This window comes from Spermophilus citellus (genome assembly GCF_964194105.1).
Source record: "Spermophilus citellus genome assembly, chromosome: 3".
NCBI classification, from domain to species: Eukaryota; Metazoa; Chordata; class Mammalia; order Rodentia; family Sciuridae; genus Spermophilus; species Spermophilus citellus.
The window spans coordinates 1519364-1540662 of record NC_138184.1 but is presented as its reverse complement, the minus strand read 5'-3'; the positions used below and the strand labels follow the sequence as shown (position 1 = coordinate 1540662).

Here is a 21299-nt window from a genome sequence, read left to right as displayed (position 1 = left end):
GACCCCACGTCTGAATGGCATTGAGCTACCAGGGGTGACTCAGGCCCTGCACTTGAGAAGGCAGGAGGCCCTCAGGGCTCCCCAAGACGCAGGGCGACCCCAGCTGAGTGCATGCTGTTTTTATTGGGGCGCTTGAGGTTTGAATAAATATGGGGAGGGGCGCTAGCTGGGGCGCGCGGAGTCCGTGCAGCGGCGGTCACCGGCAGCCGCACTCGGTGGCCACCATGTTGGGCACGTGGTGAGCGCTAATACGCTCCTCGGATAGACTAATGAGGAGTTTCCCCGCGTAGGCGGTGGGCACGCAGCAGGGCGGGCGAGCCAGAGCAGCCCCGCGGGCCTGCATCTTCAGCAGCAGAACCACGTGGTTGCCATAGCGCGGGTTTCGGTCGGACTGCGGCCAGCCGCACTCACCCTGACAGTTATTGGCCTGGTAGGTCTCTGGGATGAGCACAGAGCGTTCGGCGCGCAGGTCCACGCTGAGCTCACGCAGCGCGCACGGCCCGTCCCCTGCGCCTGTGGCCCCCGCACTCCGCTGCGCCCGCGCCGAACCGCGCAGATCCCGCCCGCGCCACTCAGCGCGCAATCCCTGCAAGGCCTTCAACAGCAGCAGCGCACGCATTGGGTCCCCGGGGCTGTCAGGGCCCTTAGTGTCACTGGAGTCACCCGGACACAGCTCCAGCAGACGCGCTAGCAATGGGGGCGCTGCAGGCGGCAGCCCCGGGAGTCCGCGGAGCTCCGCGGCCGCAGCCTGAAGCTCGATGGCCACGCGATGCACCAGGCCGGCGGCCCAGGGCGCTGACACGGGGCCCTGCAGTCGCATGGGGTCCCCAGAGGTGGCCGCAGCGGGCGGCAGCAACAGCAGTAGAGGCTCCTCGCCATCGAGGAGGCGTTTCAGTGCCGCGGGGTCTGACAGGTTGACTAGGCCCTGCGGGAAACCGGCCAGAGCGCCTGGGTCCAGGGCCAGGCGCGGCGATGAGGCTCGGGTGGGGGACCCTCGCAGCGCGCGCACCAAGCGCGTAAGCGTCTCCAGGAAGGGGTCTGTGCTGGGCGGCAGCTCCTCGGGCTCCGGGGACGACCTGGAACCCGCAGTAGGGGGCGAGGTAGTCTTGAGGGAGCGAGGTAGTGCCGCCTCCACCCCCCTACGCCCCCTGCTCCATGACCCGCACGCACCTGGGCGGCGGGAAGGGCACTATGTCCAACTGGCCATGGGCAGGCAGCGGCGTAGGCCCAGATGGCAGCAGGAAGAGGGCCGGGGTCATTCGCGTGAAGCAGTGGGGGTCGGAACCAAACAGCAGCGCCTGCAGCTGGGCGGTGCTCATGGGGCCACCTGTGGTGGGCGGGCACTACTATGGCTCGGAGATTGGCACCAAGGGCAGCAGCCCCTGCCCAGTCTGCCTACCGTCTCCGTGGGGCCGCAGGGTCAAGGTGAGCCCAGAGCTGCTCCAGGCCTCCGCTGGGCGGTCCACGGCCAGCACCAGATAGCGCGTGTTGTGGGTGGGACAGAGGCCCTGTGGAGACGGGGCTCGGCCTGTTTTTTGGGGGCGCTGCCGCCCCCAGCCTGGCTATGCACATCCCTTCTCCCTGGTGCCTGACCACCCTTTTTCTCACTCACTGATCCTCTGTGCCTTTCCATTAAACAGAGACCTCAAAAAAAAAAAAAAAAAAAAAAATCCAGCCTCCTCCCCTCAAACAGGGCTCCTGGTGGCCCAGGACTGCCCTTTGCAACTCCCAGATACCTGGGCACCTGGCAGCCCAGCCCCGGTGACAGTCACCTCGGGGCCAGGTCCAGGGTAGAGCACCAGCAGCGCCTGCTCATGGGGGCTGGCTCCTCCGGGGGGCTCCTGGAACCTCAGCGACGGCACTGGTTCCCATGTCACTGCAGCCAGGGCAACAGGGACACCTGAGCCACTGAGCCCAAGTGCTCCCCAGGCCTGTTCTGCACAAGAGCCTCCTCCCCAGTTGCAGCCTCTGCCAATCTGTCGGGGGCCAGGAGGTCTGAGGGTACTGTCCACTCTCCATGGACACCAGGAGCAGGGGACCTCATCTGAAGGCACAGGAGGTCCCCTTCTCGGTGCTGCCTTGCTGTCTGGGAAGGAGACCACTGTGGGGGCTGGCTGAAGGCTGCGGGTAAGGATGCACCTTGGGGTTCTCTGGGTCCTGCTCTCCTGGGCTCCCTGGCTGTGGGGAGGGGCCTTCCCTGCTGACCTGGGAGCTCTGCCAGCACTGCTGTGGGCAGGAGGGGTGCCCTCACCGTCACTGTGTGGGGGCCATCTGGGAGCCTGGGTATCAGGGAATCCCATGTTCCTCTAGAGCAGAGACCCACAGCCTCCTCCCAGGGAGAAGCACGGCCTTGGGAGGGCTTCTACATACCTTCCGCCAGGTGCAGGACCAGCAGCGGACCCCTCCGTTCCCCCAGCCAGGACCCCAGGTGCCGCAGAGAGGGCAGGGCAGTCTGCACGTCGCTGAGGTTGCAGACCCCAAAGGTGGCCAGGTCTTGGGGTTCCCAGTGGGACCTCCCAACAGCCTCCAAGAAAGCGTGTTCATAGCTGCTCAGGGTTCCCACCACCTGCAAGGGGCCTCTGTTCCCACTGTTGGTCCTGCTCAGTGTCACCAGGCACAGGGGGTCCTGTGGGCCACCAGGCTGCCCCGTCCAGTCTTCAGGGAAGATGAAGCCCCCCGCTGGCTCCTCTCCTCTGGAGATCTCAACCCTCAATACAGTCCCCATGGCCGCCACCAGGGCCAGCTGGCCGAGGAAGGGTGGGCCCTGCATAGCGAGTGCTGGAAGGGGCTGGGTGGCCTGGCTTATACGGGTGAGCATGGAATGTGTGGGGAGAGGAAGGCCTCTATCTGCTCCACAGAGTGACCTTGGGGGACAGTGCCCAGCACCCCACACGGATGGAGCAGGGGCACACGGGAGACAGCTTTCTCAAAGAGCTATCTGTTCTGGGCCCAGCCACCTGTCTCTCTCTCACCAGATAGCCAGGCCTGTGACGGCCCTGGGGACCAAGCTGTCCTTGAGGAAGGGTCCCTCCTAAAGACAAACAGCAGAGGGACCATGGGGGGGGCATGCTTGGAGTGCAGAACCCCACCCCCACCCTTGCAGCAGTGGGGTGGTCTCCAAGTCAGCTGGGGCTCCCTGTGCCCTTCCAGCTACACTGTGTCCAGCAGCACCCTGCACATGTCCCAGTGGAGGCCAGAACCCACGTGTGGCAGGATGGACCCCCCACAGCCCTCCCGCCCAGCAGTGCCCCATCAGTCAGTCCACTGCAGACAGGGGGAAGCTGTTTAATGGGCTCCGGAAACAGCAAGTACAAAAGCTCATGACGCCTTCCTGTGGGAAAGCAGGGAGAAAGGGGACACCAGATACACAAGGGGGGCAGCTTTTCAGTTGGTTGGGGGCGGGGGAGGGATGTTCCCTGGGCCATCCGAGGGGAGAGGGGGCCTCAACATCGGAGGCATAGGAGCTGGGGGGTGCACCCCAGGATTTGACGGGTGAACTCCAGGAGGCTGAGGGTGGACCCCAGGAGCTGCAGGATGAACCCCAGGAGGCTGGGGGTGGACCCCTGGTGCCTGGGGATGTATCCCAGGGGCTGGTGGGTGCACCCCTGGTGCCTGAGGATGAACGGCAGGAGCAGGTGGATGTACTCCTGGGGCCTGGGGGTGAACCCCAGCCGTTGGGGGAGGGTGGACACCTGGGGCTGGAGGGTGCACACCTGGGGCTGGGGGGTGGACCCCAGGGGCTGGGGGGTGGACCCCTGGAGCAGGGGGGTGGACCCCAGATGTTGGTGGGTGAACCACTGGTGCCGGGGGATGGACCCCGGGAGCTGGAGGGTGGACCCCGGGAGCAGGGGGGTGAACTCCAGATGTAGGGGGGTGGACCACTGGTGCTGGAGGATGGACCCCGGGAGCTGGTGGGGGTAGCTGGGGAGGCCCAGGGGGCCCCGAGGGTGCAGGCCCAGTGGGGGGCATGGGTGGCAGGGGCAGGCCTCCTGGTGGAGGCGGGGGCAAGGACTCTGGCAGTGGTGGCCGAGGAGGCAGACCATTCATCAATGGGGGTGGAGGCCGCTTCACCCCTGGAGGCCCTGCAGGGAGGCTGGGTGGGGCCGGAGGCTTCTCCATCTTAAAGTGGAACTGAAGGAAGAACTGGAGAGACACATGGGAGGTCCTCAGACCCCGTGGACTTGGAGCTGGGGGGTGGACCACTGGTGCTGGAGGCCTTGGTGTGGGTCCCCCGCAGCACCCAGACCCAGGCCCCCATTCACTAACCTGTTTGGTCTCCCTGTTCCAGTGAGTCCAGAACTTGCCCTCAGCCTTGTCGATCTCTCGGCTAGGTACCTAGGGAGGACGGGAGGCCCCAGAGGGCTCCTGGGGTGAGGCAGACTGGGCTCACCCCCGTCCGTCCCTCACCAAAACGGCAGCCTGCGTCGCCCAGACTCACAGCTTTTATTTGTTGCTGTTGTGTCAAGGCCCAGGACACAGCTACCGTCACTCCTGTGACAGCCTAGACCCAGCAAAGCCGCAAAGTAGAGGCCTCACAGCTGAGGCACTCGGCCCACCCTGGGGACCCCAATTCTGCATGGAACAGCAGTAGGCACAAGAGGGAGACCCCCAACGGGCAGTGCCCGTGCTAGAGGCCCACCTCCAGAGTGCAGTGGCTAATGGTGACACTCCTGCCCTGTCAGACCCTTGTGGGGGAAGGAGGAGACCCCAGAGGCCCGACTACCTTGAAGGCGATGGTCTCATAGGGCTCAGCAGCCATGAGCAGGTACTGCCAGCGCCGGTCCGGAGGCTCAATCCGCTGCTCGTAGGCAGACATGAAGCGGTGGCGAGGCATGATGCCCTCGGCGATCTCCGGGTAGTCGATCTGCGGAATGCAGCCAGTGGCAACACTGCTCTCAGCCAGTGCCTCTGGGGCCCCCCCCTCCCAGCCTGGGCCCCACCTCACCTGGAACAGGAGGCTCTGCTGGCCCATCTCTGTGTCCCTCTGCTTGGTCACTGCAATAATGGGGCTCTTAGGTCCAGGGTACTGGTCCTCCCTGAGGGTGGTCTAATACTGCCCACCCACCAGGGGAATGGGTCTTGGGCAGGTGCCTGTCTGGCCAGGGTGGCTGGATAGGCTCTGCCACAGGGAGGGCTCGGGTGCACAAGGGAGCGTCACACCATGCTGTGCAGTGCTCCACCACAACTCCTGGGGGCCTTCACGGCAGGCCACCTCCCCAGACATCAGGACATCAGAGTAGAGCAGGGACTCTGGGGCCAGGAGGGCTCTCTGGGCCACCTCACTGGGAACCAAGTGGGGCCGACCTGAATCCCAGTCCTGTGCATGGGGTAAGCAAGAGAGGAAGCTGCTATACTGGGATACGACAGTTTGCGCCCCAAGAAAGGCTGCTGGAGGTGGCAGCTAAATCCCAAAGCTGACCACAGCCCATCGTCGTTTCCTCACTATACATCCAGAGCCCTGGCTGTGGCCTGCGCCTGGGTTCTGCTATCCAGCCAGCCCTCGCTCCCCAGGCAGGCCGTCTCAGGCCTCTGCTCTGTGGACCTATCTGGAGGACCAGTTCACAGAACATGCCACCTCTTAAGAACCGCTCAACTGCCGATCCGCCTCCCTAACTCGCGGGAACACGCTTCTGTGTTCTTACTGTCCTCAGCCAGCTTTCCAACCCTTGTACCCCCTGGTCCTCGACATGTTGCTCCTGAAAGTTTCCTCTCTTCCTTCCCCTTCAGGTTATGAGGAGCCTACATTCAAGTTGAAGTGAAAAGGCCGCCTGGCCTCACTGCCCCTCTGCTGCTTTTCCTCCCCATGTGCCCCCATGATGCCCCAGGAACACAGAGAAGAGTCAGGACTGAGCATCTGGGGCACACACAAAGCTAGTGTGGCCAGCTGGGGAGTGGTCCCAGTTGGGACAGAAAAGGGAGCTGCTGGCGGGGGGGAGGATGGGGATCAGTGCTGGTCAAGTCCTAGCAACAGAGGCCGAGGCCACGAGCCACAAGGGGACTGCTGTGAAAGGCCAAGGGACAGCAGCTGTGGCCTGGGGCCAAAGAGCTCGTTCACTCTGGGCAGCAGCTGTGGCCTGCTGGTCATTCCCACAGACACACCTTTGTAGCCTGGGCGGCCGATCTTCACAAACTTCTTCACCTCCACCTTGACCTTCTCTGGCGCTGGCTGGGCAGGGGCCTCCTTGGCCTCCTTGGCTGCTCTCCGGGCCCTGCAGGCAGGACAAACAAGTGCTGCAGCCCTTGCAAACACAGGCCACCAAGGCCACTGGCCCAGATGCCTTGAGCCCCTGCCCTGACCTTGGAGCTCCTCTACAAGGTGAGGGAGACAAGAGTGGGAGGAGTGGGAGAGGCCCTGGGGTCAGAATGTAGGGACAGGGACAACCGAGAAGGCCTCTCCCTCTTCTTGTCATGGTCAGCTAGGCCTGCTAGAGTCCTTCAGGGCATGCCACGCCTCTTGCTCTTCTCAGAGACCTGAACCCCCCTTTTTTCTTTTTTTTTTAGTTTTTATTTTGGTAGTTGTGTGTGGACAGCATGCCTTTATTTTACTGGTTTACATTTATGCGGTGCTGAGGATGCAACCCAGTGGCTCACGAGCTCAGCGCTCTGCCACTGAGCCCCAGCCCCTCAGGGTAAAGGGCAGGCAGAGTGTGCACTGCAGCCAAGGACACAGCCTCTCCTGTCTCCCACCCATCGGATGAGGGGCTCCCCCTCCAACCTAGGTGCAGCCTGGCTGACTTCAGAGCCCCGAGCCGAGGCTCAAAACCAGCTGCAGGGGCAAAGGTACTCACAAGTTGGTCTGATGCTTCTTCCCCTGGGTATGCGCAAGGTAGCTGCCCTGCAGAGAGAATGACAAAGGCCAAGTAAAGACCCAACAGTCTTCCCCAGGGCCTGTGTGGGGCACAGGGATAAACAAGGCCAGCCTGCCACTGATAAGGAACAGAGGGAGCCAGGGGCAAGGCAGGCATCTGCCCTGGTGAAGGCATGACCTCCACAGGTCCACACAGGGTACGGGGAAGGGAAGACACGCTACAGGAAGTGCACACGTGGGACACCCCAGACAAGCACCCCAAGGGGCCTGTGGGGTCCTGCTGGCGTGTGCACATCTGCACCTGGCTGCAGTGCGGTCAGCAGCGCAACACCTGGCACCCTCTGACTTCACATCCACCCCAGAGAATGATCCAGCCAGTGTCCACAGCACCGAGTAGAGGCCCTGATGTGCAGGACAGTTCATTTCAACAGAGTGCAGAGACACGCGAGAGATAGAGAGCTTCGTCACTGCCGAAGAGAGCGGAGCAGAGGACGCTCAGACCAGCTCAGAGCCTGCAACCGAGTCACCACAGCCACCTCCTGGCTGCCAGAACCATGGGAGAAAGGCCTTAACTGTGGGGACATCCTCAAACTACACAGGCTGGAGAGCCCCCAGAGCACGCCACCCCTCTCCTGATTCTCAGAGACCCCTCTCTGGAGCCAGCCCATCAAACATCAGGCAGAGTACCCCGCGCCCCCTGGCCTCGCAAGAAAGGGAGGCTGGGAGGGCTCCCAGCAGACGCATGGACCGAGTGTGCAGGACACAGCTGGTGACGGAGGGAATGTGACCTGCATCTTCAGCGATAGGCGTCTTTCACAGAAAGACACACTTTGGAACAAATGTCCAGTGAGTGGGCTGGCAGCTGTCTAGTGGGGTCCTAGGTGATGACCTCTGTTCTCCTCTCAGAGTTCACAATAAAGAGAGATGAGTCGGAGCAAGCACGGAGCTGGGGTGGGCATCGGGCTGGGCTCTGCAGCATGGCAGAGGCTGGCCAAGAGAAGCGGAGGCAGTCAGTGCCAGGGAGGGCTTAGGGACCGCTGCTGGTGGCAGGCCAGACCCACAGTAGGGCCCAGGGAACATACCTCATTGTTGTGCAGTGTCAGGCAGAGTTTGCATTCATACGATCCCAGGTGATTTTTCATAAAATATGGATCCTGAGGAGAAAACAGATCCTGTCAGGCAGAGGAAGCCCACTGTCTACGGTCAGGGAACTAAGGCCAAAAGGTCTGGGACCTGCTGGGTCCACCCTCTCAGGCCAGCAAAAGCCTTAAGCACCATCTGCCTGATGGTGCTGGGACACTCCAGAGTCCTGGGTTTGTGACTGGGGACATGGGACATCCAGACAGAACCTCCTCCGTGACCAAAGAGCCCTGCAGCACGTGCTCTTTCTAGCCATCCTACAAAACCAGACTTCTGCCGGGATCAGGGGCCACACCTGTAACCCCAGCAACCCAGGAGGCTGGGAATTCAAAGCCAGGCTCAGCAACTTAGTAAAGCCTAAGCAACTCAGGGAGACCCTGTCTCTGAATACAATACCAGAAAGGGCGGGGTGTGCCTCAGTGCCCCTGGGTTCAATCCCCAGTACCCAAAATAAAAAAACAAGAAACCCACTTGTGCACAGGGTGCCAAGGACCTCCCTGTGGCCTACCTTGTTAATGTCAATGGTCTCTAGAGCCAGCTGCCGGAGGCGCTCCCTGCGGTCGCGGTTGCTCTCAGAGGAGGAGGCCACACCCCCACTCCCCGTCTTCCCCCCAGGTCGATGCTGGAAATCCATGGTGAAGGCCTCGAGGCTTTACGGAACCAGGGAGAAACCTGCGGACAGAGGAGAGTGTGTGTGATGGACAGGCCGCCTGCCAAAGCTGTGGCCAGGCACCCTGGGACAGGCAGGTAACAGGGGGATTCTAGAGGCATCTCCAGAGACTGCAGCTCAGGGGCCTGTCGAGTGGGGGTCCTAGGTGATGCCCTAGACAACAGGAGGTGTGCAGGGCAATCTGGGTTGGTTAAGGAGTGTGTCTCACAGTGCACTGGACTGTGATGCAACTAGATGGCTGCAGGGAAACATGGTCTGTTCTTGGCCTAGAAGGTTACTGTGGTGCCTCTCAGTGACTCTGGAGGGCAGGGGGAGGTGCCCAGCCTGGGAGTGCAGGGCCAAGGCCAGGGAGGGAAAGATCACTTCTTGTACAGTCCTCAGCCTCGCCAGGAAGCTGTCCTGACTCACCAAAGCCTGGCTCACTCCCTCCTCTAGCTTTGGCTCTGTCCGGCTACATTTGTTCCTCACAACCTAATTTCTACTTCTCTAGCACTTAGGATTTGCTGGAGGCAAGGAAGACAGCTATCTTTGGATCCCCTCTGCCTAATTTGCAATATTCAAGAGCTACTTGCAGCTATCTGAATCCTAAACACCCTGTTCAAAATCCTATAGGCCACCCGGGTTCCCATATTCTATCAAGTTCACTCAAAACCCAAACTCCAGGCAGTTTTTTCTGGTCACCCAACATTCTGTCTAGACTGTTCAATGACTGCCACAAACCCCTCAATTAGGGTCGAGCTCAGAGATAAGGCCCCGAGACCCAGTGGATGACAGCTCTTAAAGACATCTTCATCCTCATCCCCAGAAACTGTTCCTTTGTGATCATATATGACAAAAGGGAGTCTGCAAGTAGAAGTGAAGGGCTGTGAGATGGGGTATCATCCTACACTATCTGGGACCCAGTGTCAACAGAGTCCTCAGAGAGGAGGCAGGAAGGCCTGAGTCACAGAGATACTGGCAGACAGCGTGCTGCTGGCTCTGGAGCTGAAGGAAGGGGCGAAGAGCCCGGGCCGTGGATCTCCAGGAGCTGGAGGAGGAGGGACGTGGACTCTTCCTCCAGAAGAGTCCAGCCCTATAAACCGACTTCATGCCCGAACTGCTGGGCAGGGCACTGAGTCAACAAAGCCACTTCCAGACAATCAAGGTCTCAAAAGAAAACTAAAACTCATTTGCTTTTTTAGAAACTAACAGGCCGTGGGTTCTGAGAGAACAAAGAGTTGGCCAACCTAATAGCTAGGGCAGGGAACCAAATTCCACAACAGCAGACTGGAAGTGGATGCAGCTGGAGGGCTGTGTCCAAAGCAGAGCAGGAATCCGCGGAGTCGATTTGTTTAAACACATGGAAAATACAACCAACGTGCCTATGGGATCTTGGGGGTTTAAAGAGAAACCAGTGGTGCAAGAAGACCGGTTCCTCCTGGAATTCAGCATCGGACGGCAGAGTCAACCTCAGGAAAACAGCGTGCAGGGGAGACAGCCAGGGCGCCTCCGCGAGGCCCGGCCTCACAGTTAAAAAAACAAAAGAACCTGGGGTGTAGCTCAGTGGCAGCCCGGAACAAAGACCGACGACCCGACGGGGCGGGAGGCCGCTAAGGAAGCCGGACGCCTAACGACGACACCTCGGGGGAGGGAAGTGTTCCGTGCAACGGACCAGACGCGGGGGAGCGGCCGCTGGGTCCTGGGCCGGGCGTCCGGCTCTGCGCGGAGTGGCCGCCTCCTTCGGCCCAGGTCCCGCCGGGCGCGCCTGCACGGGGCTAAGCTAACGCTCCGAGGCCGCCCGCGCCAGAGGCAGGCGCGCTCCCGGGCTGCGAGGCCGGCGAGACCCCGGGCGGCAACCAACGCGGGCGCTCGGGGACCCGAGGCCCTCCGCCACCCAGGCCGCCCGCCCCCAACGGGCCTCCCGAGAGGGCGTGCCGCGTCGCGCGCCTGGCTCCCACTCCACCCCGCTCCAGCGAGCTCCGGGGCCCGGCCACCGCCCGCAGCCCGCGCCGCTCCTCACCGGGGCCCCAGGCCACGCTCCGAGGCCTTCCCGGCGACCGCCAAGACTTCTCCGTGCGCACGCGCAACGAGTAGGACCGAGCCACTTCCGGGACCAACGGAGCTGAGCTTCCTTTGGCGCACGCCCTGTCCGCCCCGCGGCCCGGATGGACTACCGGGAGGCGCGAGGGCAAGAGGGCGGATCTAAATGGAAGCTGGACGGGGAAGGGCGCGTGCGTACCACGTCCGCAACGAACTCTCAGTCCTCATTCGCGCGGTACTGGGTGTCGAGAGTGGACGCACTGAGACGCGGCCGGAAACGCTATCGTGCCCTCCACCTGCGCATGTACTCCTCGGGAAGGGGCACCGCCGGTCAAAGGGGTTGCCGTGAACCAGTTTCCGACCCAGGCTCAGTGTTTTTCATGACTTTATAAAGGCAGCTGATCTCCCCCACGGGCCCCGCACGCCAGCGCCACGTAGCGGATGTGAGAAGGAGAGGCCTTTCGGGGCGCGCAGGCGCACTAGCTCTGTCGGTACTTCCGGGACAGCTCCCTGAGACTTTTGTGGCGCCGGTGCCGCGCCACGGGGGACGGCGGCCGGGAGGAGAGGCGCGCGCTCCGCACTCTGGCTCCCGTATCCCTGCGGTGCCTGCCATGCGCTACAACGAGAAGGAACTGCGGGCTCTGTCCCAGCAGCCGGCGGAGCTGGCGGCGGAGCTGGGCATGCGGGGGCCCAAGAAAGGCAGCGGTGAGTGGGCCGGGCCCGGGTGTCTGGCCGGGGGGGTTCGCGGCGGCGCTGAGCCGCGCTGAGCCCGCGCTGTGCCCGCAGTGGCCAAGCGGCGGCTGGTGAAGCTGGTGGTCAACTTCCTCTTCTACTTCCGGACGGACGAGGCCGAGGTACGGGCGCGGGCGCCGAGGGGGGGCCCGCGCGGGCGGCCGGCGCTCACGCCCGTGTCTCGCGCAGCCCCTCGGAGCCCTGCTGCTGGAGCGCTGCAGAGTTGCGCAGGAAGAGCCCGGCGGCTTCTCCATCAGTGAGTGCCCCGCGTCGCGCGGTCCCAGTCCCTGGCCGCTGGGCGGACACGGTGTGTGCCCGTTGAGGCATCCCTGGTTCCTGGCTCTGAGGAGCTTCGCCCCGTTGCGTTTGCTCTCAAAGAGCAGCACTCGCCGCATTTAGGGTCCTCTTTGATGACTTCCATCAGCAAAGGCTCACTCCAGACAGGGTCACCTCTGGGCTTAGGACGAAGGAATCTGGGGCGGTGTTCACTTCAGCTCGTGGCAGGTGGAGGGGCCGGAGGAGTTCTAGGCCTCGGCTAGGGGAAGCTGGGGCTGTGGCCGGCAGGGTGTGGAGACTGACAGGTGGTCCCCTCCCTCTGTCCACCCACAGGCTTCGTGGAGGACTCAGAGAGGAAGTACCACTTTGAGTGCTGCAGCCAGGAGCAGTGTGAACAGTGGACAGAGGCACTGCGTCGGGCCAGGTGAGCTGGGGGCAACTGGGAGGCACCGCTCAGCAGCCACAGAGGATGGGATGAGGCTCTGACTTTGCCAGTCCTGCCCTCTTCCAGCTACGAGTACATGCGGAGAAGCCTCATCTTCTACAGGAACGAGATACAGAAGATGACGGGCAAGGTGTGTGTGGGGCTGGAGGTGGCGGGGCAGTTCTCACGGCCCAGCTTCATGGCCACCCTTCCATCCCACAGGACCCCCTGGAGCAGTTCGGCATATCTGAGGAGACCAGGTTTCAGCTGAGCAGCTCGCGGAGAGAGGGGCAGTCAGCTGGTGTCAGCTCCCAGCTGGATGAGCTGGACTGACCCTGGGCTGGGCCCTCTGCCCTGGGTTTCTGGCCATGACTGAGTCTGCAGTGGGAGGTGCTTTGGCCTAAGGATGGGTGGGATGGACAGGGACTACTGCCTCTTTTGAGAAACTGCTCACCCGGCCCTTCCCTCCCATCTTGGGGGTCCCCCAGATGGGTCCAGCACTTGGCACCTAAGTGCCACGTGCCCCTGCCTGGTCTCTCCGGTGCATCCATTGAGGGCCAAGGGGGCACCTGACTGGCACAACTCTACTGTCTCATGCCAGCTGAATGTCTGTAGCGAGGCTCAGTGAAGCTGTGAATGTGAGGTCCCCCTCACCAGCTGTGAACTTGATTCCTGCTGATGGCGCAGGCCCTGGCGCTGGTCTCCAGGTCGCCAAGCTTGCTCTGTCCAATAAAGGTACCTCTTTTCCAGACTACGTGGTGGTGAAGTCAATGGAAAGAGGAAGGGGACTCAGACGGCCAGAGCCCCCTCCTGAGAAAGTGAGGGACGAGGGGTCCTTTCTTTTTTTTTTTTTTTAAGATAGAGAATTTTTAATATTTCTTAGTTTTCGGCGGACACAACATCTTTGTTTGTATGTGGTGCTCAGGATCGAACCTGGCCGCCGCATGCCAGGCGAGCGCGCTACCGCTCGAGCCACACCCCCAGCCCGACGAGGGGTCCTTTCAAAGTTCAGATCTAGAGTTGGGAATGGTGGCAGAGGCTCCTGCCCATGGAGGAATGGGGTCACAGCAATCCTGGATGACCCTGTGGCTGCACCCAGGGTGCTGGCAGACCTCAGCTTGGGTGTGACCAGATAAGAGCATTTTTCCACCAAGGCTGGGTCGCAGGTCAGCTCATGCCTGAGGTTGTGGCTTCAAGGCCCAGTACTGAAGGGTGAGGCTTGGCCTCCCCGAGGCAGGGTCCCCTCTGCCACTGTCAGCTCCCACAGCTGCTGCTACCCTCACCCGCGGGTGGAGGGTTCCCCACTAGAGGGACAACACGCATCACTGTCATGTCACCAGGAAGAAAGGATGGCATTCAGACTAGGTCCAGGTGAAAACTGTTTTATTACAGCGCCCAGAGGTGGAACAATGCAGCGGGCGCCAGGGTTGGAGCTGGCCATGCGCCCAGCGAGTACAGAGTACACTACAGAGTTGAAACGAGGCTGTGCTGCGTTACAAACAAGCTGGGCAAGGGAAGGCTATGTGGATGGACATTACACCAGGACGAGGAGGGTGGTCCAACAGGGTGACGAGTCCCAGGTTCCTAGGTTAGTGTAGATGCTGACCAGCAGGCAGCCTGCAGGGCCCAGTCCTTACGGCTTCCTGACAATTCCTGAGCGGGAGCCAGTTGGCGCTCCAGGGCTTCCCTGCAGTCGCCCTCAGCACCCAGCAGCAGCACCCCCCCCCCCCCAAGGTAATGGAGACGGGTGTCAGCCCCAGACTCCGGCACAGCTCTGTCAGCGCTGCCCCACACCAGCATCCCTGGGTGCCAGCACGTGGGCAGTGGGTCAGTCTGGGTGGTATCTGAGGGTAGCAGGGGCCTGGGGTGCTGAGAACAGGAGGCTGCTGGCCCCATGGTCAGCTGGGGCTTGGGTTACAGGCCCATCCCCTGGTGGGCTCAAGGGGGAACTTGCTGGGACACCTGAGACCCAGTAGGGCTCAGTGTCAGGCACATGCCCAACATGTGGTGGTATCTCCAGACACTCAAGCGTAGGTGCAGATTAGTTATAGGAAGGTGTGTGGGCAGGAGGCCACGTTGGCATGGCCTGCCCCACACACAAAACTCCACTACCTGGGGAGGTAGGCGGAAGCATACAGTGTTTAAAGAATGGGTTTGTATTAGACCAGGGACTTGCTGTGTGTGGACTTCACTTCTACCACCCTGTGGCACCTGGGGGAAGCTGTGTGGTGAGAAGTGACCCTCAGTCCCCCACACCAAGCAGGGCACTGCCGTGCTAAGGGCTGGGCTGGAGCCCCTGGGAATGAGGCACAGCACCTGCAGGCCTGGCCGAGAGCACCAACAGGACGGGTGGGTCACCAGCACCATCTGCAGAACTCACTGCAGGGGGAGGGGCACCAGGTCTGAGACAGGCTTCAAGAGCTGCCAGGGGTCTGCTGAGGCTTCAGAGAGGCAAGGACACCCTGGAGGCCCAGCAGCCCTGGCCCGTCTGTGGCTACACCATGCGTCCGTTCTCAGCACCAACGAGGCTGCCGAAGGAGCCGGCATCCCCTCCAGACCTGCAGGCCCAGAGCACCGACAGCACAGGCGCCCTGTGGTCTGTGTCAGGCAGGAGCCTTCCTGAGGGCGGGGTGGGCCAGGCCCCTCTGAGGCGCACTCTGCGAGGTCTGTAGTGAGGGCCGGACCTGGAGCCCATGCCAGTTCTGTGCATTTGAATAAATATAAAGGTTTCTTTCTCCCTTGCTTTCTCTTCTGTTAAAGTTCACTGTGCATTATACAATCTAAAAATAAATGCAGTCAAGACTATGAAATTTATAAATTCTCATCACATCTCTATAAAATACTGTCACTCTTCAGTGTGACTCTCTCAGATACACAAATACAAGGGGACCCACCGTGGGCCTGCCCCAGGTCACCAAGCAGGGTGCCACAAACCAAAGAAAAACAAACACGGAAGTGACTGCACTGGGCACGACACCGGCGCAGAGCCTTCGGGAGCACCAGTCAGAACCGCGCCTGCCGCAGAGCTGTGCCCACTGCCCAGGATGCCAAAGGCTGGACCCTAAGTCGAAAGGTTGACAGTTGGGGGCGTTCACAGTGAGGGGGCAGGAGGCGGTGGGGGCAGAAGGCTCAAGGGGCTCCAGAGGAAGGCAGGGCTGCAAGGTCAGTGCTGGCCACCAGGAAGAGGGCCTCCTCTGAGGGCCCTGACCACAGAGCCCCCTGCTCACGATCGGGCAAGCCTTTGGTACAGGATCAAGTGACGGGCGCTGGGGAGGATGTTTCTGAGGACTGGTTTTGGCGTTGGTCAGTGTCCAGGGCAGCACCGAGAGGTGGAGGCAGGCACGGGCCTGGTGTCGCGATAGCACCGGGCGGGCTGGCGGCGTCTCCGTGGGCGGGCAGCCCTGCCAGGTCCGTGTATCTAGATATAGACTCTCTTACATAGACATTTATACTTCTCAATAGGTTGCCTTTGACGACTTAGATGGAATAAAATAAGTCAGAATTGTTTATACTTTTTAAAAAACGATAAATACTTTATCTAAAACTATCGACAGTACAAACTGGACTGTGGCAGCACCTCCTGCGCGTGCCGCCGATTCACAGTGGAGCTCCTTGTCCCTGTCCTGTCCCCGCCGTCCAGGTGGGGGCCCAGTAGGCCAGCGAGCACTGAGCAGCAGGCGAGTTGGTCCACACCATCCTTGCATAGTCGCGCGGTTGAGGTAGAAGTCCTAGTTACCTGCAGGGGGCACAGAGTGGGGAGAGCAGCCTCGTTAGCAGCCTGCTGGGCAGAGCCTGGCACTCACCAGGCCAGCCCAAAGGCCTTCAGAGAACACACCCCACGCCGCCAGGGCCGCCCTGCAGGACACCTCTGCAGACCGACAGAGGCAGGCATTCCCTGTGGGCAAACAGGGGGCCTGACACCCAGACGCTGCTGCGGCCAACCCCAGCCTTCTCCAGCTCAGCCGTCCTGAGGACACGGGCTCAGGCTGACCGCGGCCACCCTACTGCTGGCACTTCTCAGACGGGGCCAGACATAGCCTGTCTCCAGCCCCCGAGTGAGCAGCACTCTAACCAGCCCAGTGGTCAGCATCTTGTCTGTCTCTACTTCCCACGTGCTGGAGGCAGGTCAGAGCCACCATCAACTCCTCACCCAGTGAGCACACCTTTGCTCCACAGGATGCCAGGCCAGGCCAGGCGCCCTGAGGTCTTGCAACTGGCCAAGGGGTGGAGGAGACATGCACCACTCTGTCCCCAGAGGCAGGCAAGGCCCCTTGGCTGTGGGTCATGGCTGCAGCACTGCTGTGGCCACACCTGTGGCCTGGGCTGGGCCTTGGTTCCCAGTGTGCCCTGACAGCCCCACCTGGCGGCCCGCGGACGCCCGGAGCTATGGCTGGAATTCCAGCAGGAGCCTCAGTCTAGAATTGCAAGGCCAAACCCATTTGGGGACCTGTGGCACACCAGGGGCTACATGCCTTGGGTTTTCTTAATTCCTGTGAGGTGTGTACAAGGACTCAGACCAGGGTCATCATCACATGCCCTGGCTCCCTGGCAACTCCGCCAGCCAGTATGTCACAGTCTTGGCGGGGCTACCCCTTCCACTTCTCAGCCCTGCAGGGTCACCTGGGCTTGGCAAGAAGAGCCCCAACCCCTACACCTGGCCCTGGTCCTGCACACTGTGCCTGAACCCTGTGGCAGCTGGCATGGTCCACCTCTGCCCCCGTGGCTGTTCTCTGATCTGCTGGGGGGCCACATGGAGAGCCCGTATCCCTCAGGACCCAGCAGCTGAGCCCTGCCAAGCTCCTCGGCAGCTCCTGCGCTCACAGATGTGGCCCTCGCGCCTGGAGCTCTCCCACAGCACGGCACCTCCCCCGGGGCCCTCTGTGGCGCCCTGTAGGCCGTCTTCTGTGCCACGGGAGGGAGGGCTGGGTTCTCGAGAGCACCGCCTGCGTGGCTCTAGCCTTACCTTACAGAATAGGAACTGCTAGCTAAGCAAGTCTTTATCGAGGCTTAACCCCCGAAAGGTGTGCGGCATACGGAGGCGGCATGCCAAGGGAAACCCACACAGCGGACGGCCCTGTGGAGCTGGCCTGCGGGATGGCGGGCGTGGCCTGCGCCAGGGCCAGCCGGGGCAGGGGCTGGTGGTGCACCGTGAAGGAGGGGCGGGAGACCTTGTGCGGGAGGGAGGCGAGCTTGACAGACAGAGAGGCGTTAGCAGGCTGCAGAGAGGTGGCCGAGGAGGAGGGTAAGAAAGCTTTGTTAGCCGGGATAGACGCTAGGTTCTGCAGAAGCATGGGCTCAGGGTTAGAGGCCAGCAGCGCGGCAGGAGGAGGCAAGGCGACGTTAGGAGGGGGGGCATGGAGGACAGGCGGCCCCGCAGGGGGCCGGCCCAGGTGCTGAGGAGGAAGCGGGGCAGGCAGAGGCGGAGGGGGCGGCCGAGTCTCGACCGAGGCCGGGGCCTGAAAGGAAGAGGCCGAGGTGCTGGCCGCCGCCTGCAGCGGGCTCAGGCCCAGCGTGGCGCTGCTACACACAGCCCCGCTGCCGACACTGGCTCCAAACGGATGAGCAGAGGCAGAAGGCACCGTGTGGTTAAAGACACCTGCAAACAGGAGAGAAAAGAGCTTCAACAGGCGGGCACGGCCCAGCCAAGCAAGAGGAGCACAGCCGCAGGGGAAGCCGGGCAGCTGCGGCTCTGGGTCACAGGCAGCACTGGCGGCAAGCAGCAGGGCGCAGCGCAGGGCACTTACCTGCAGCCAGCCGAGGCCCGCCCCTCGGGCCGGCCCGCCCGCCCGCGCCCAGCCGGGAGCTCCAACGCGCTACGCCTGGCCCGGGCTGCGCTCCACCCGGGGTCTGCGTAGGCGTGGTCGGGCTCCCTGTTGCCCAAGGCCAGCTCCCCTGGCCTTGCTGCAGTGGTCACCCTTAACCAGGTGGCCTCCCTGGCAGAAAGGACTTGCCCTAGTTATGTGAACCGTCTCTTCTGAAAACAAGAGGGGCGTGTTACAACAAGAACCTGATGCAGGCTGAACCAGCCAGAGTCCTCCACCTCACGACAATCATCTGGGTCTCAAGAAAAGGACACCCCGGAGCCTGCCAAGGTGCAGGGGCTGCATGGCCCAGCACGGCCCTCTAGGGGGCTCTGAAAGGACCAGCACAGCAGCTGTGAGGACCTGAGCGCTCCTGGGGGAGGCGCCCCCGGGTGACCAGAGCCCTGCCCTGGGGAAGCTGGACTCAGGAAGGCCCGCCTCCGCCTACCTCCAACGGTTCCGCCAGCCACCCCAGAAGAGAAGCTGCCCATGGTGTGGGAGTTGGTCAGTCTAGTTGCGGCGGACGACACATGTACCAGGCCCGCAGCGGCCGGCACGGAGCTGAATAAGGACTGTAGCACGGATGAGCCAGCCACAGAACCGAGGTTGGCCTGTAGGGACATGGGGCCCAGGGTGAACTGGGGCCCAGGGGCGAAGGTGCCCAAGAAGGGGCGGTGTGCCTGGGTGGCGGGAGCTGCACTGCCGGCAGAGGACACTGCGGTGGCGAGGCCAGGGCCTCCCAGGAGGCCCCCAGGAGGCACCGTCGCAGCGGAGATGAAGAGATTGTGGCCATTCTTGAAGTCCAGCTCGCGGTCCCGGCCTTTGCTGGGCCTGCTGCCATGTGGCAGGGCAGCCTTGTCCGTGGGCCCGCAAGGGGGCAGGCCAGGCTCAGTGGGCTCCTTGCCAGGGCCACCCTCACCCTTCAGGCCACCCAGGCCCTCCAGCTGCCTCTTGTTCAGGAAGGGGTTGGCCTCAGAGGGGCCCTCCTTGCCCCGCTGGGAGGGGAAGCTCAGTGGGGCATTCAGACCGGCCACTTCAGGGCCCTTGTGGGAAAGGGAAGCACCGTCGTTGAAGCCATGTAAACTGAGGTCCGCGGCAAGGCCCCCGCTGAAGGCCAGGCCGTTGGGAGGGTTGGCGCCTGGGCTGAGCCCATCTGCCCCTGACAGCGAGCCAGAAAAGCCTTTCCTTGGGTGGGTAGCAAGCTTGGCCTCGGCCGTGACAGGCTCCTCTGGGGCTGGCCGAAAGGCGAACAAGGAGCTCTGGCCCAGTGCGGAGCTCGCCTGCAGGGGGCTGTCTGCAGACTTGGCCAGGCCAATGTCGGAGATGGGTGAGAAGGTGGATTTCCACTTGCTGCTGTTGACGGGCTCGCTCGCAGGGGCTGGCTTCCGTCCCAAGCCACCACCTGCTGAAGAGCAGCAGAGGTGTGAGCCACTGAGATACTGACGTGGGACCTGGCACCCCTTTCAGGGAGGCTGTAGGGCCAGGTACTCCACGGGTCTACAGGAGCTGAGACAGGACAGAGGCAGGAGGGACAGGTGAGGGGAGTGAGGAGTGGCAAGAGGAAGCTCTGGAGAGTCAGACCACGTGGCCTCAGAACAGAGCCCTGCACTGTGTCCTGGGCACTCAGGTCCAATCACCCCAAAGGGAGACGAGGGCTGTGCAGGTGGAAGGAATGGAGGTCGGAGCCCACGACTGGGGCTCTTGGGGGTGGGGGGCAGGCTCGCCAAGAAACTAGCTGGTCTGACTTAGACTGGCAATGAGGTGAGTGTCCCCAAGGGCACAAGGCAGGCCCACAAGACGTATGCAGCCCAGGGTGGCCCCCAAGCAGGGGTCTACAGGGGAGCAGCTGGATGCAGGGTGACCCTGAGTGGTAAGGCCACATGCCTGGGAGGGACGGGCCCTGACCAACGAGCCTGAGCCTCAGGCTGGGAACAAGCAGCAGGAAGCATTTCCACTCACCGTTTTCCAAGGTTTTGGGGGGAGATTTACTTTCTAAGGAGATTGTTGCAATTTTTCTCTCAATTCTGTTGAGGGAAAAAACAGCATTAACATGTGACATCTGAGGGTGTGTACAAAACTGCTAACACCAAACCGCTCGGGGAGGTTGGACAGTGACGGACACTAAGCCTGTTCCCAGGCCCTGCATGGGGGACCCTCAAACACAGCTGGGGCCAGGTCCAGCAGGAAGTAGGGCCTAACACCCCCACAACAGACACAGGGCCTCAGACCCTGCAAGTCCTAACTCAGAGGAAGCACACCGCTCGAGAGGCCTGGCACTGCACTGCACCGCCACCGTCACTTCAGCAGCACCCAACTCAGAAGATCCGGAAACCACCTGAACCAATCCGGGCAGCTGCTCCCAATACCCGGGGGGAAGGCCCAGGGGCAAAGCCTTCACCACGGGAGGAGCAGAATCCAAGGGGTGCAGATCTATCGCACCACAGCACCAGGGGCGGCATCGCTCTGAGAAGGACACCACCAGGCTGTGCACACACCAGCCACCAGAGGAGGATGTGTGGCCAGCACACACGACCATGGGGTAGCTCCTGTGTGAAGGATGCTCACACCACACAAGGCAACGGGGTGGGCGGACTACCAAACACAGGTCCAAAGGCACACATGGAGCCATGCATGTGAGCGGAAGGCCCAGATCAGAGAATGGCAAGTTCAAGGCCAGCACATTCGAAAGCAGCCTGGGCAGGGGAGGAGCAACCTGGGTCCATTGCCTAGTACCCAGGAAAGTCAAAGCGAAAAAACAGGCTGGGTGCTGAGGCTCGGGCCTGTGATCCCAGGGCTGGGGAGGCTGAGGCAGGTGGACTGCAAGCTGGAGACCAGCCTCAGCATCTTAGCAAGCTCCTAACCAACTTAGACCCTGTCTTCAAAAAAAAGGAACTGGGGATGTGGTTCAGGGTTAAGGACCCCTAGGTTCAATTCAATTACTGGCGCCAAAATAAATACATAAGATTAAAAACAGCATCACCATAGAGCCCAGTAATTCCACTGCAAGGGACAAAGTAAATTGAAAACCTATTTACAAACAAAAAGCCATGCTCACGGCAAGATTCACAACATCCAAAAGTGGTGACAGCCCAAGTATCCACTGATTAATAAATAGATGCACTCAACTGTCACACCCACCCAAAGTGTCCAGTGCCCATGGCCGTGAGCAGGAGCGAGGCGGAAGCTGCAGTGTGGATGGACCCGAGGACCTGGCGCTCAGTGGGAATCAGACACACAAGGCCACAGTGTGTGTGACCCGTGACAGGAGACGACCAGGACAGGAGTCTAGAGATGGCATGTGGATCTGTGGCTACAGGGCTGGGGAGGGATGGGGACCTGCTCAAAGCAATGTGCTTCCTTCTGGGGCGATGCAATGTTCTGTACCCAGATGGAGAGGCTCGCAGAGCCCTGTGAGTGGACTCAAGACCC

At 61.7% G+C, this 21299-nt stretch overlaps 4 protein-coding genes across 12 annotated transcripts in view; 1 reads left to right on the top strand and 3 right to left on the bottom strand.

Annotated features, from left to right (window-relative positions):
* Positions 1 to 50: 50 nt before the first annotated feature.
* On the bottom strand, positions 51 to 3264 carry AMH (anti-Mullerian hormone). 2 transcript variants are annotated; one of them, XM_081288469.1, is made up of 5 exons: positions 2371 to 3264; positions 1773 to 1876; positions 1400 to 1508; positions 1171 to 1327; positions 51 to 1076 (listed from the first exon to the last, which is right to left on the bottom strand). In XM_081288469.1, exons 1-5 carry the CDS (start codon positions 2816 to 2818, stop codon positions 197 to 199), a joined length of 1698 nt encoding a protein of 565 aa, XP_081144595.1. In that variant the 5' UTR covers positions 2819 to 3264; the 3' UTR covers positions 51 to 196. The 2 variants fall into 2 exon arrangements, with proteins under 2 accessions (XP_081144595.1, XP_081144594.1); XM_081288468.1 differs by having other exon boundaries at positions 1737 to 1876; positions 2371 to 3256.
* A 7-nt stretch (positions 3265 to 3271) lies between these two features.
* Positions 3272 to 10759, bottom strand: SF3A2 (splicing factor 3a subunit 2). Its single transcript, XM_081288473.1, has 9 exons — positions 10618 to 10759; positions 8457 to 8620; positions 7891 to 7962; positions 6789 to 6835; positions 6100 to 6209; positions 4946 to 4995; positions 4724 to 4864; positions 4267 to 4335; positions 3272 to 4143 (listed from the first exon to the last, which is right to left on the bottom strand). The coding sequence occupies exons 2-9, from the start codon at positions 8580 to 8582 to the stop codon at positions 3385 to 3387; spliced, it is 1374 nt and encodes a 457-aa protein (XP_081144599.1). The 5' UTR covers positions 8583 to 8620; positions 10618 to 10759; the 3' UTR covers positions 3272 to 3384.
* A 128-nt stretch (positions 10760 to 10887) lies between these two features.
* PLEKHJ1 (pleckstrin homology domain containing J1) lies at positions 10888 to 12820 on the top strand. Its single transcript, XM_081288476.1, has 6 exons — positions 10888 to 11342; positions 11424 to 11491; positions 11559 to 11625; positions 11979 to 12069; positions 12157 to 12220; positions 12292 to 12820. Exons 1-6 carry the CDS (start codon positions 11249 to 11251, stop codon positions 12400 to 12402), a joined length of 495 nt encoding a protein of 164 aa, XP_081144602.1. The 5' UTR covers positions 10888 to 11248; the 3' UTR covers positions 12403 to 12820.
* Positions 12821 to 13435: 615 nt separating this feature from the next.
* Positions 13436 to 21299, bottom strand: part of DOT1L (DOT1 like histone lysine methyltransferase) — a 58320-nt gene continuing 50456 nt past the window's right edge. For 5 of the 8 annotated variants that reach the window (XM_081286824.1, XM_081286826.1, XM_081286830.1 and 2 more), the window contains 3 exons: positions 19830 to 19894; positions 18319 to 19275; positions 13436 to 17665 (listed from right to left, as the gene is read on the bottom strand). In XM_081286824.1, coding sequence (XP_081142950.1) covers positions 17067 to 17665; positions 18319 to 19275; positions 19830 to 19894 — 1621 coding nt within the window. In that variant the 3' untranslated portion in view covers positions 13436 to 17066. Of the gene's footprint in view, positions 17666 to 18076; positions 18203 to 18318; positions 19276 to 19829; positions 19895 to 21299 lie in introns of those variants that run through there. The other 3 variants (XM_081286828.1, XM_081286825.1, XM_081286827.1) reach the window with 3 other exon arrangements.

Excerpts from the sequence above, each read along its gene's own strand:
- AMH (XM_081288468.1), bottom strand. The coding sequence starts at position 2,818 with ATGCTCACCCGTATAAGCCAGGCCACCCAGCCCCTTCCAGCACTCGCT. Across the intron at positions 1,509-1,736 it reads CTGGGCTGCCAGGTGCCCAG|GGCCTCTGTCCCACCCACAA; the intron begins GTATCTGGGAGT and ends CCGTCTCCACAG. Across the intron at positions 1,077-1,170 it reads GTGCCCTTCCCGCCGCCCAG|GTCGTCCCCGGAGCCCGAGG; the intron begins GTGCGTGCGGGT and ends TGCGGGTTCCAG.
- SF3A2 (XM_081288473.1), bottom strand. The coding sequence starts at position 8,582 with ATGGATTTCCAGCATCGACCTGGGGGGAAGACGGGGAGTGGGGGTGTG. Across the intron at positions 6,836-7,890 it reads TGACACTGCACAACAATGAG|GGCAGCTACCTTGCGCATAC; the intron begins GTATGTTCCCTG and ends TTCTCTCTGCAG. Across the intron at positions 6,210-6,788 it reads AAGAAGCATCAGACCAACTT|GGCCCGGAGAGCAGCCAAGG; the intron begins GTGAGTACCTTT and ends TCCTGCCTGCAG.
- PLEKHJ1 (XM_081288476.1), top strand. The coding sequence starts at position 11,249 with ATGCGCTACAACGAGAAGGAACTGCGGGCTCTGTCCCAGCAGCCGGCG. Across the intron at positions 11,492-11,558 it reads TCCGGACGGACGAGGCCGAG|CCCCTCGGAGCCCTGCTGCT; the intron begins GTACGGGCGCGG and ends TGTCTCGCGCAG. Across the intron at positions 11,626-11,978 it reads GCCCGGCGGCTTCTCCATCA|GCTTCGTGGAGGACTCAGAG; the intron begins GTGAGTGCCCCG and ends GTCCACCCACAG.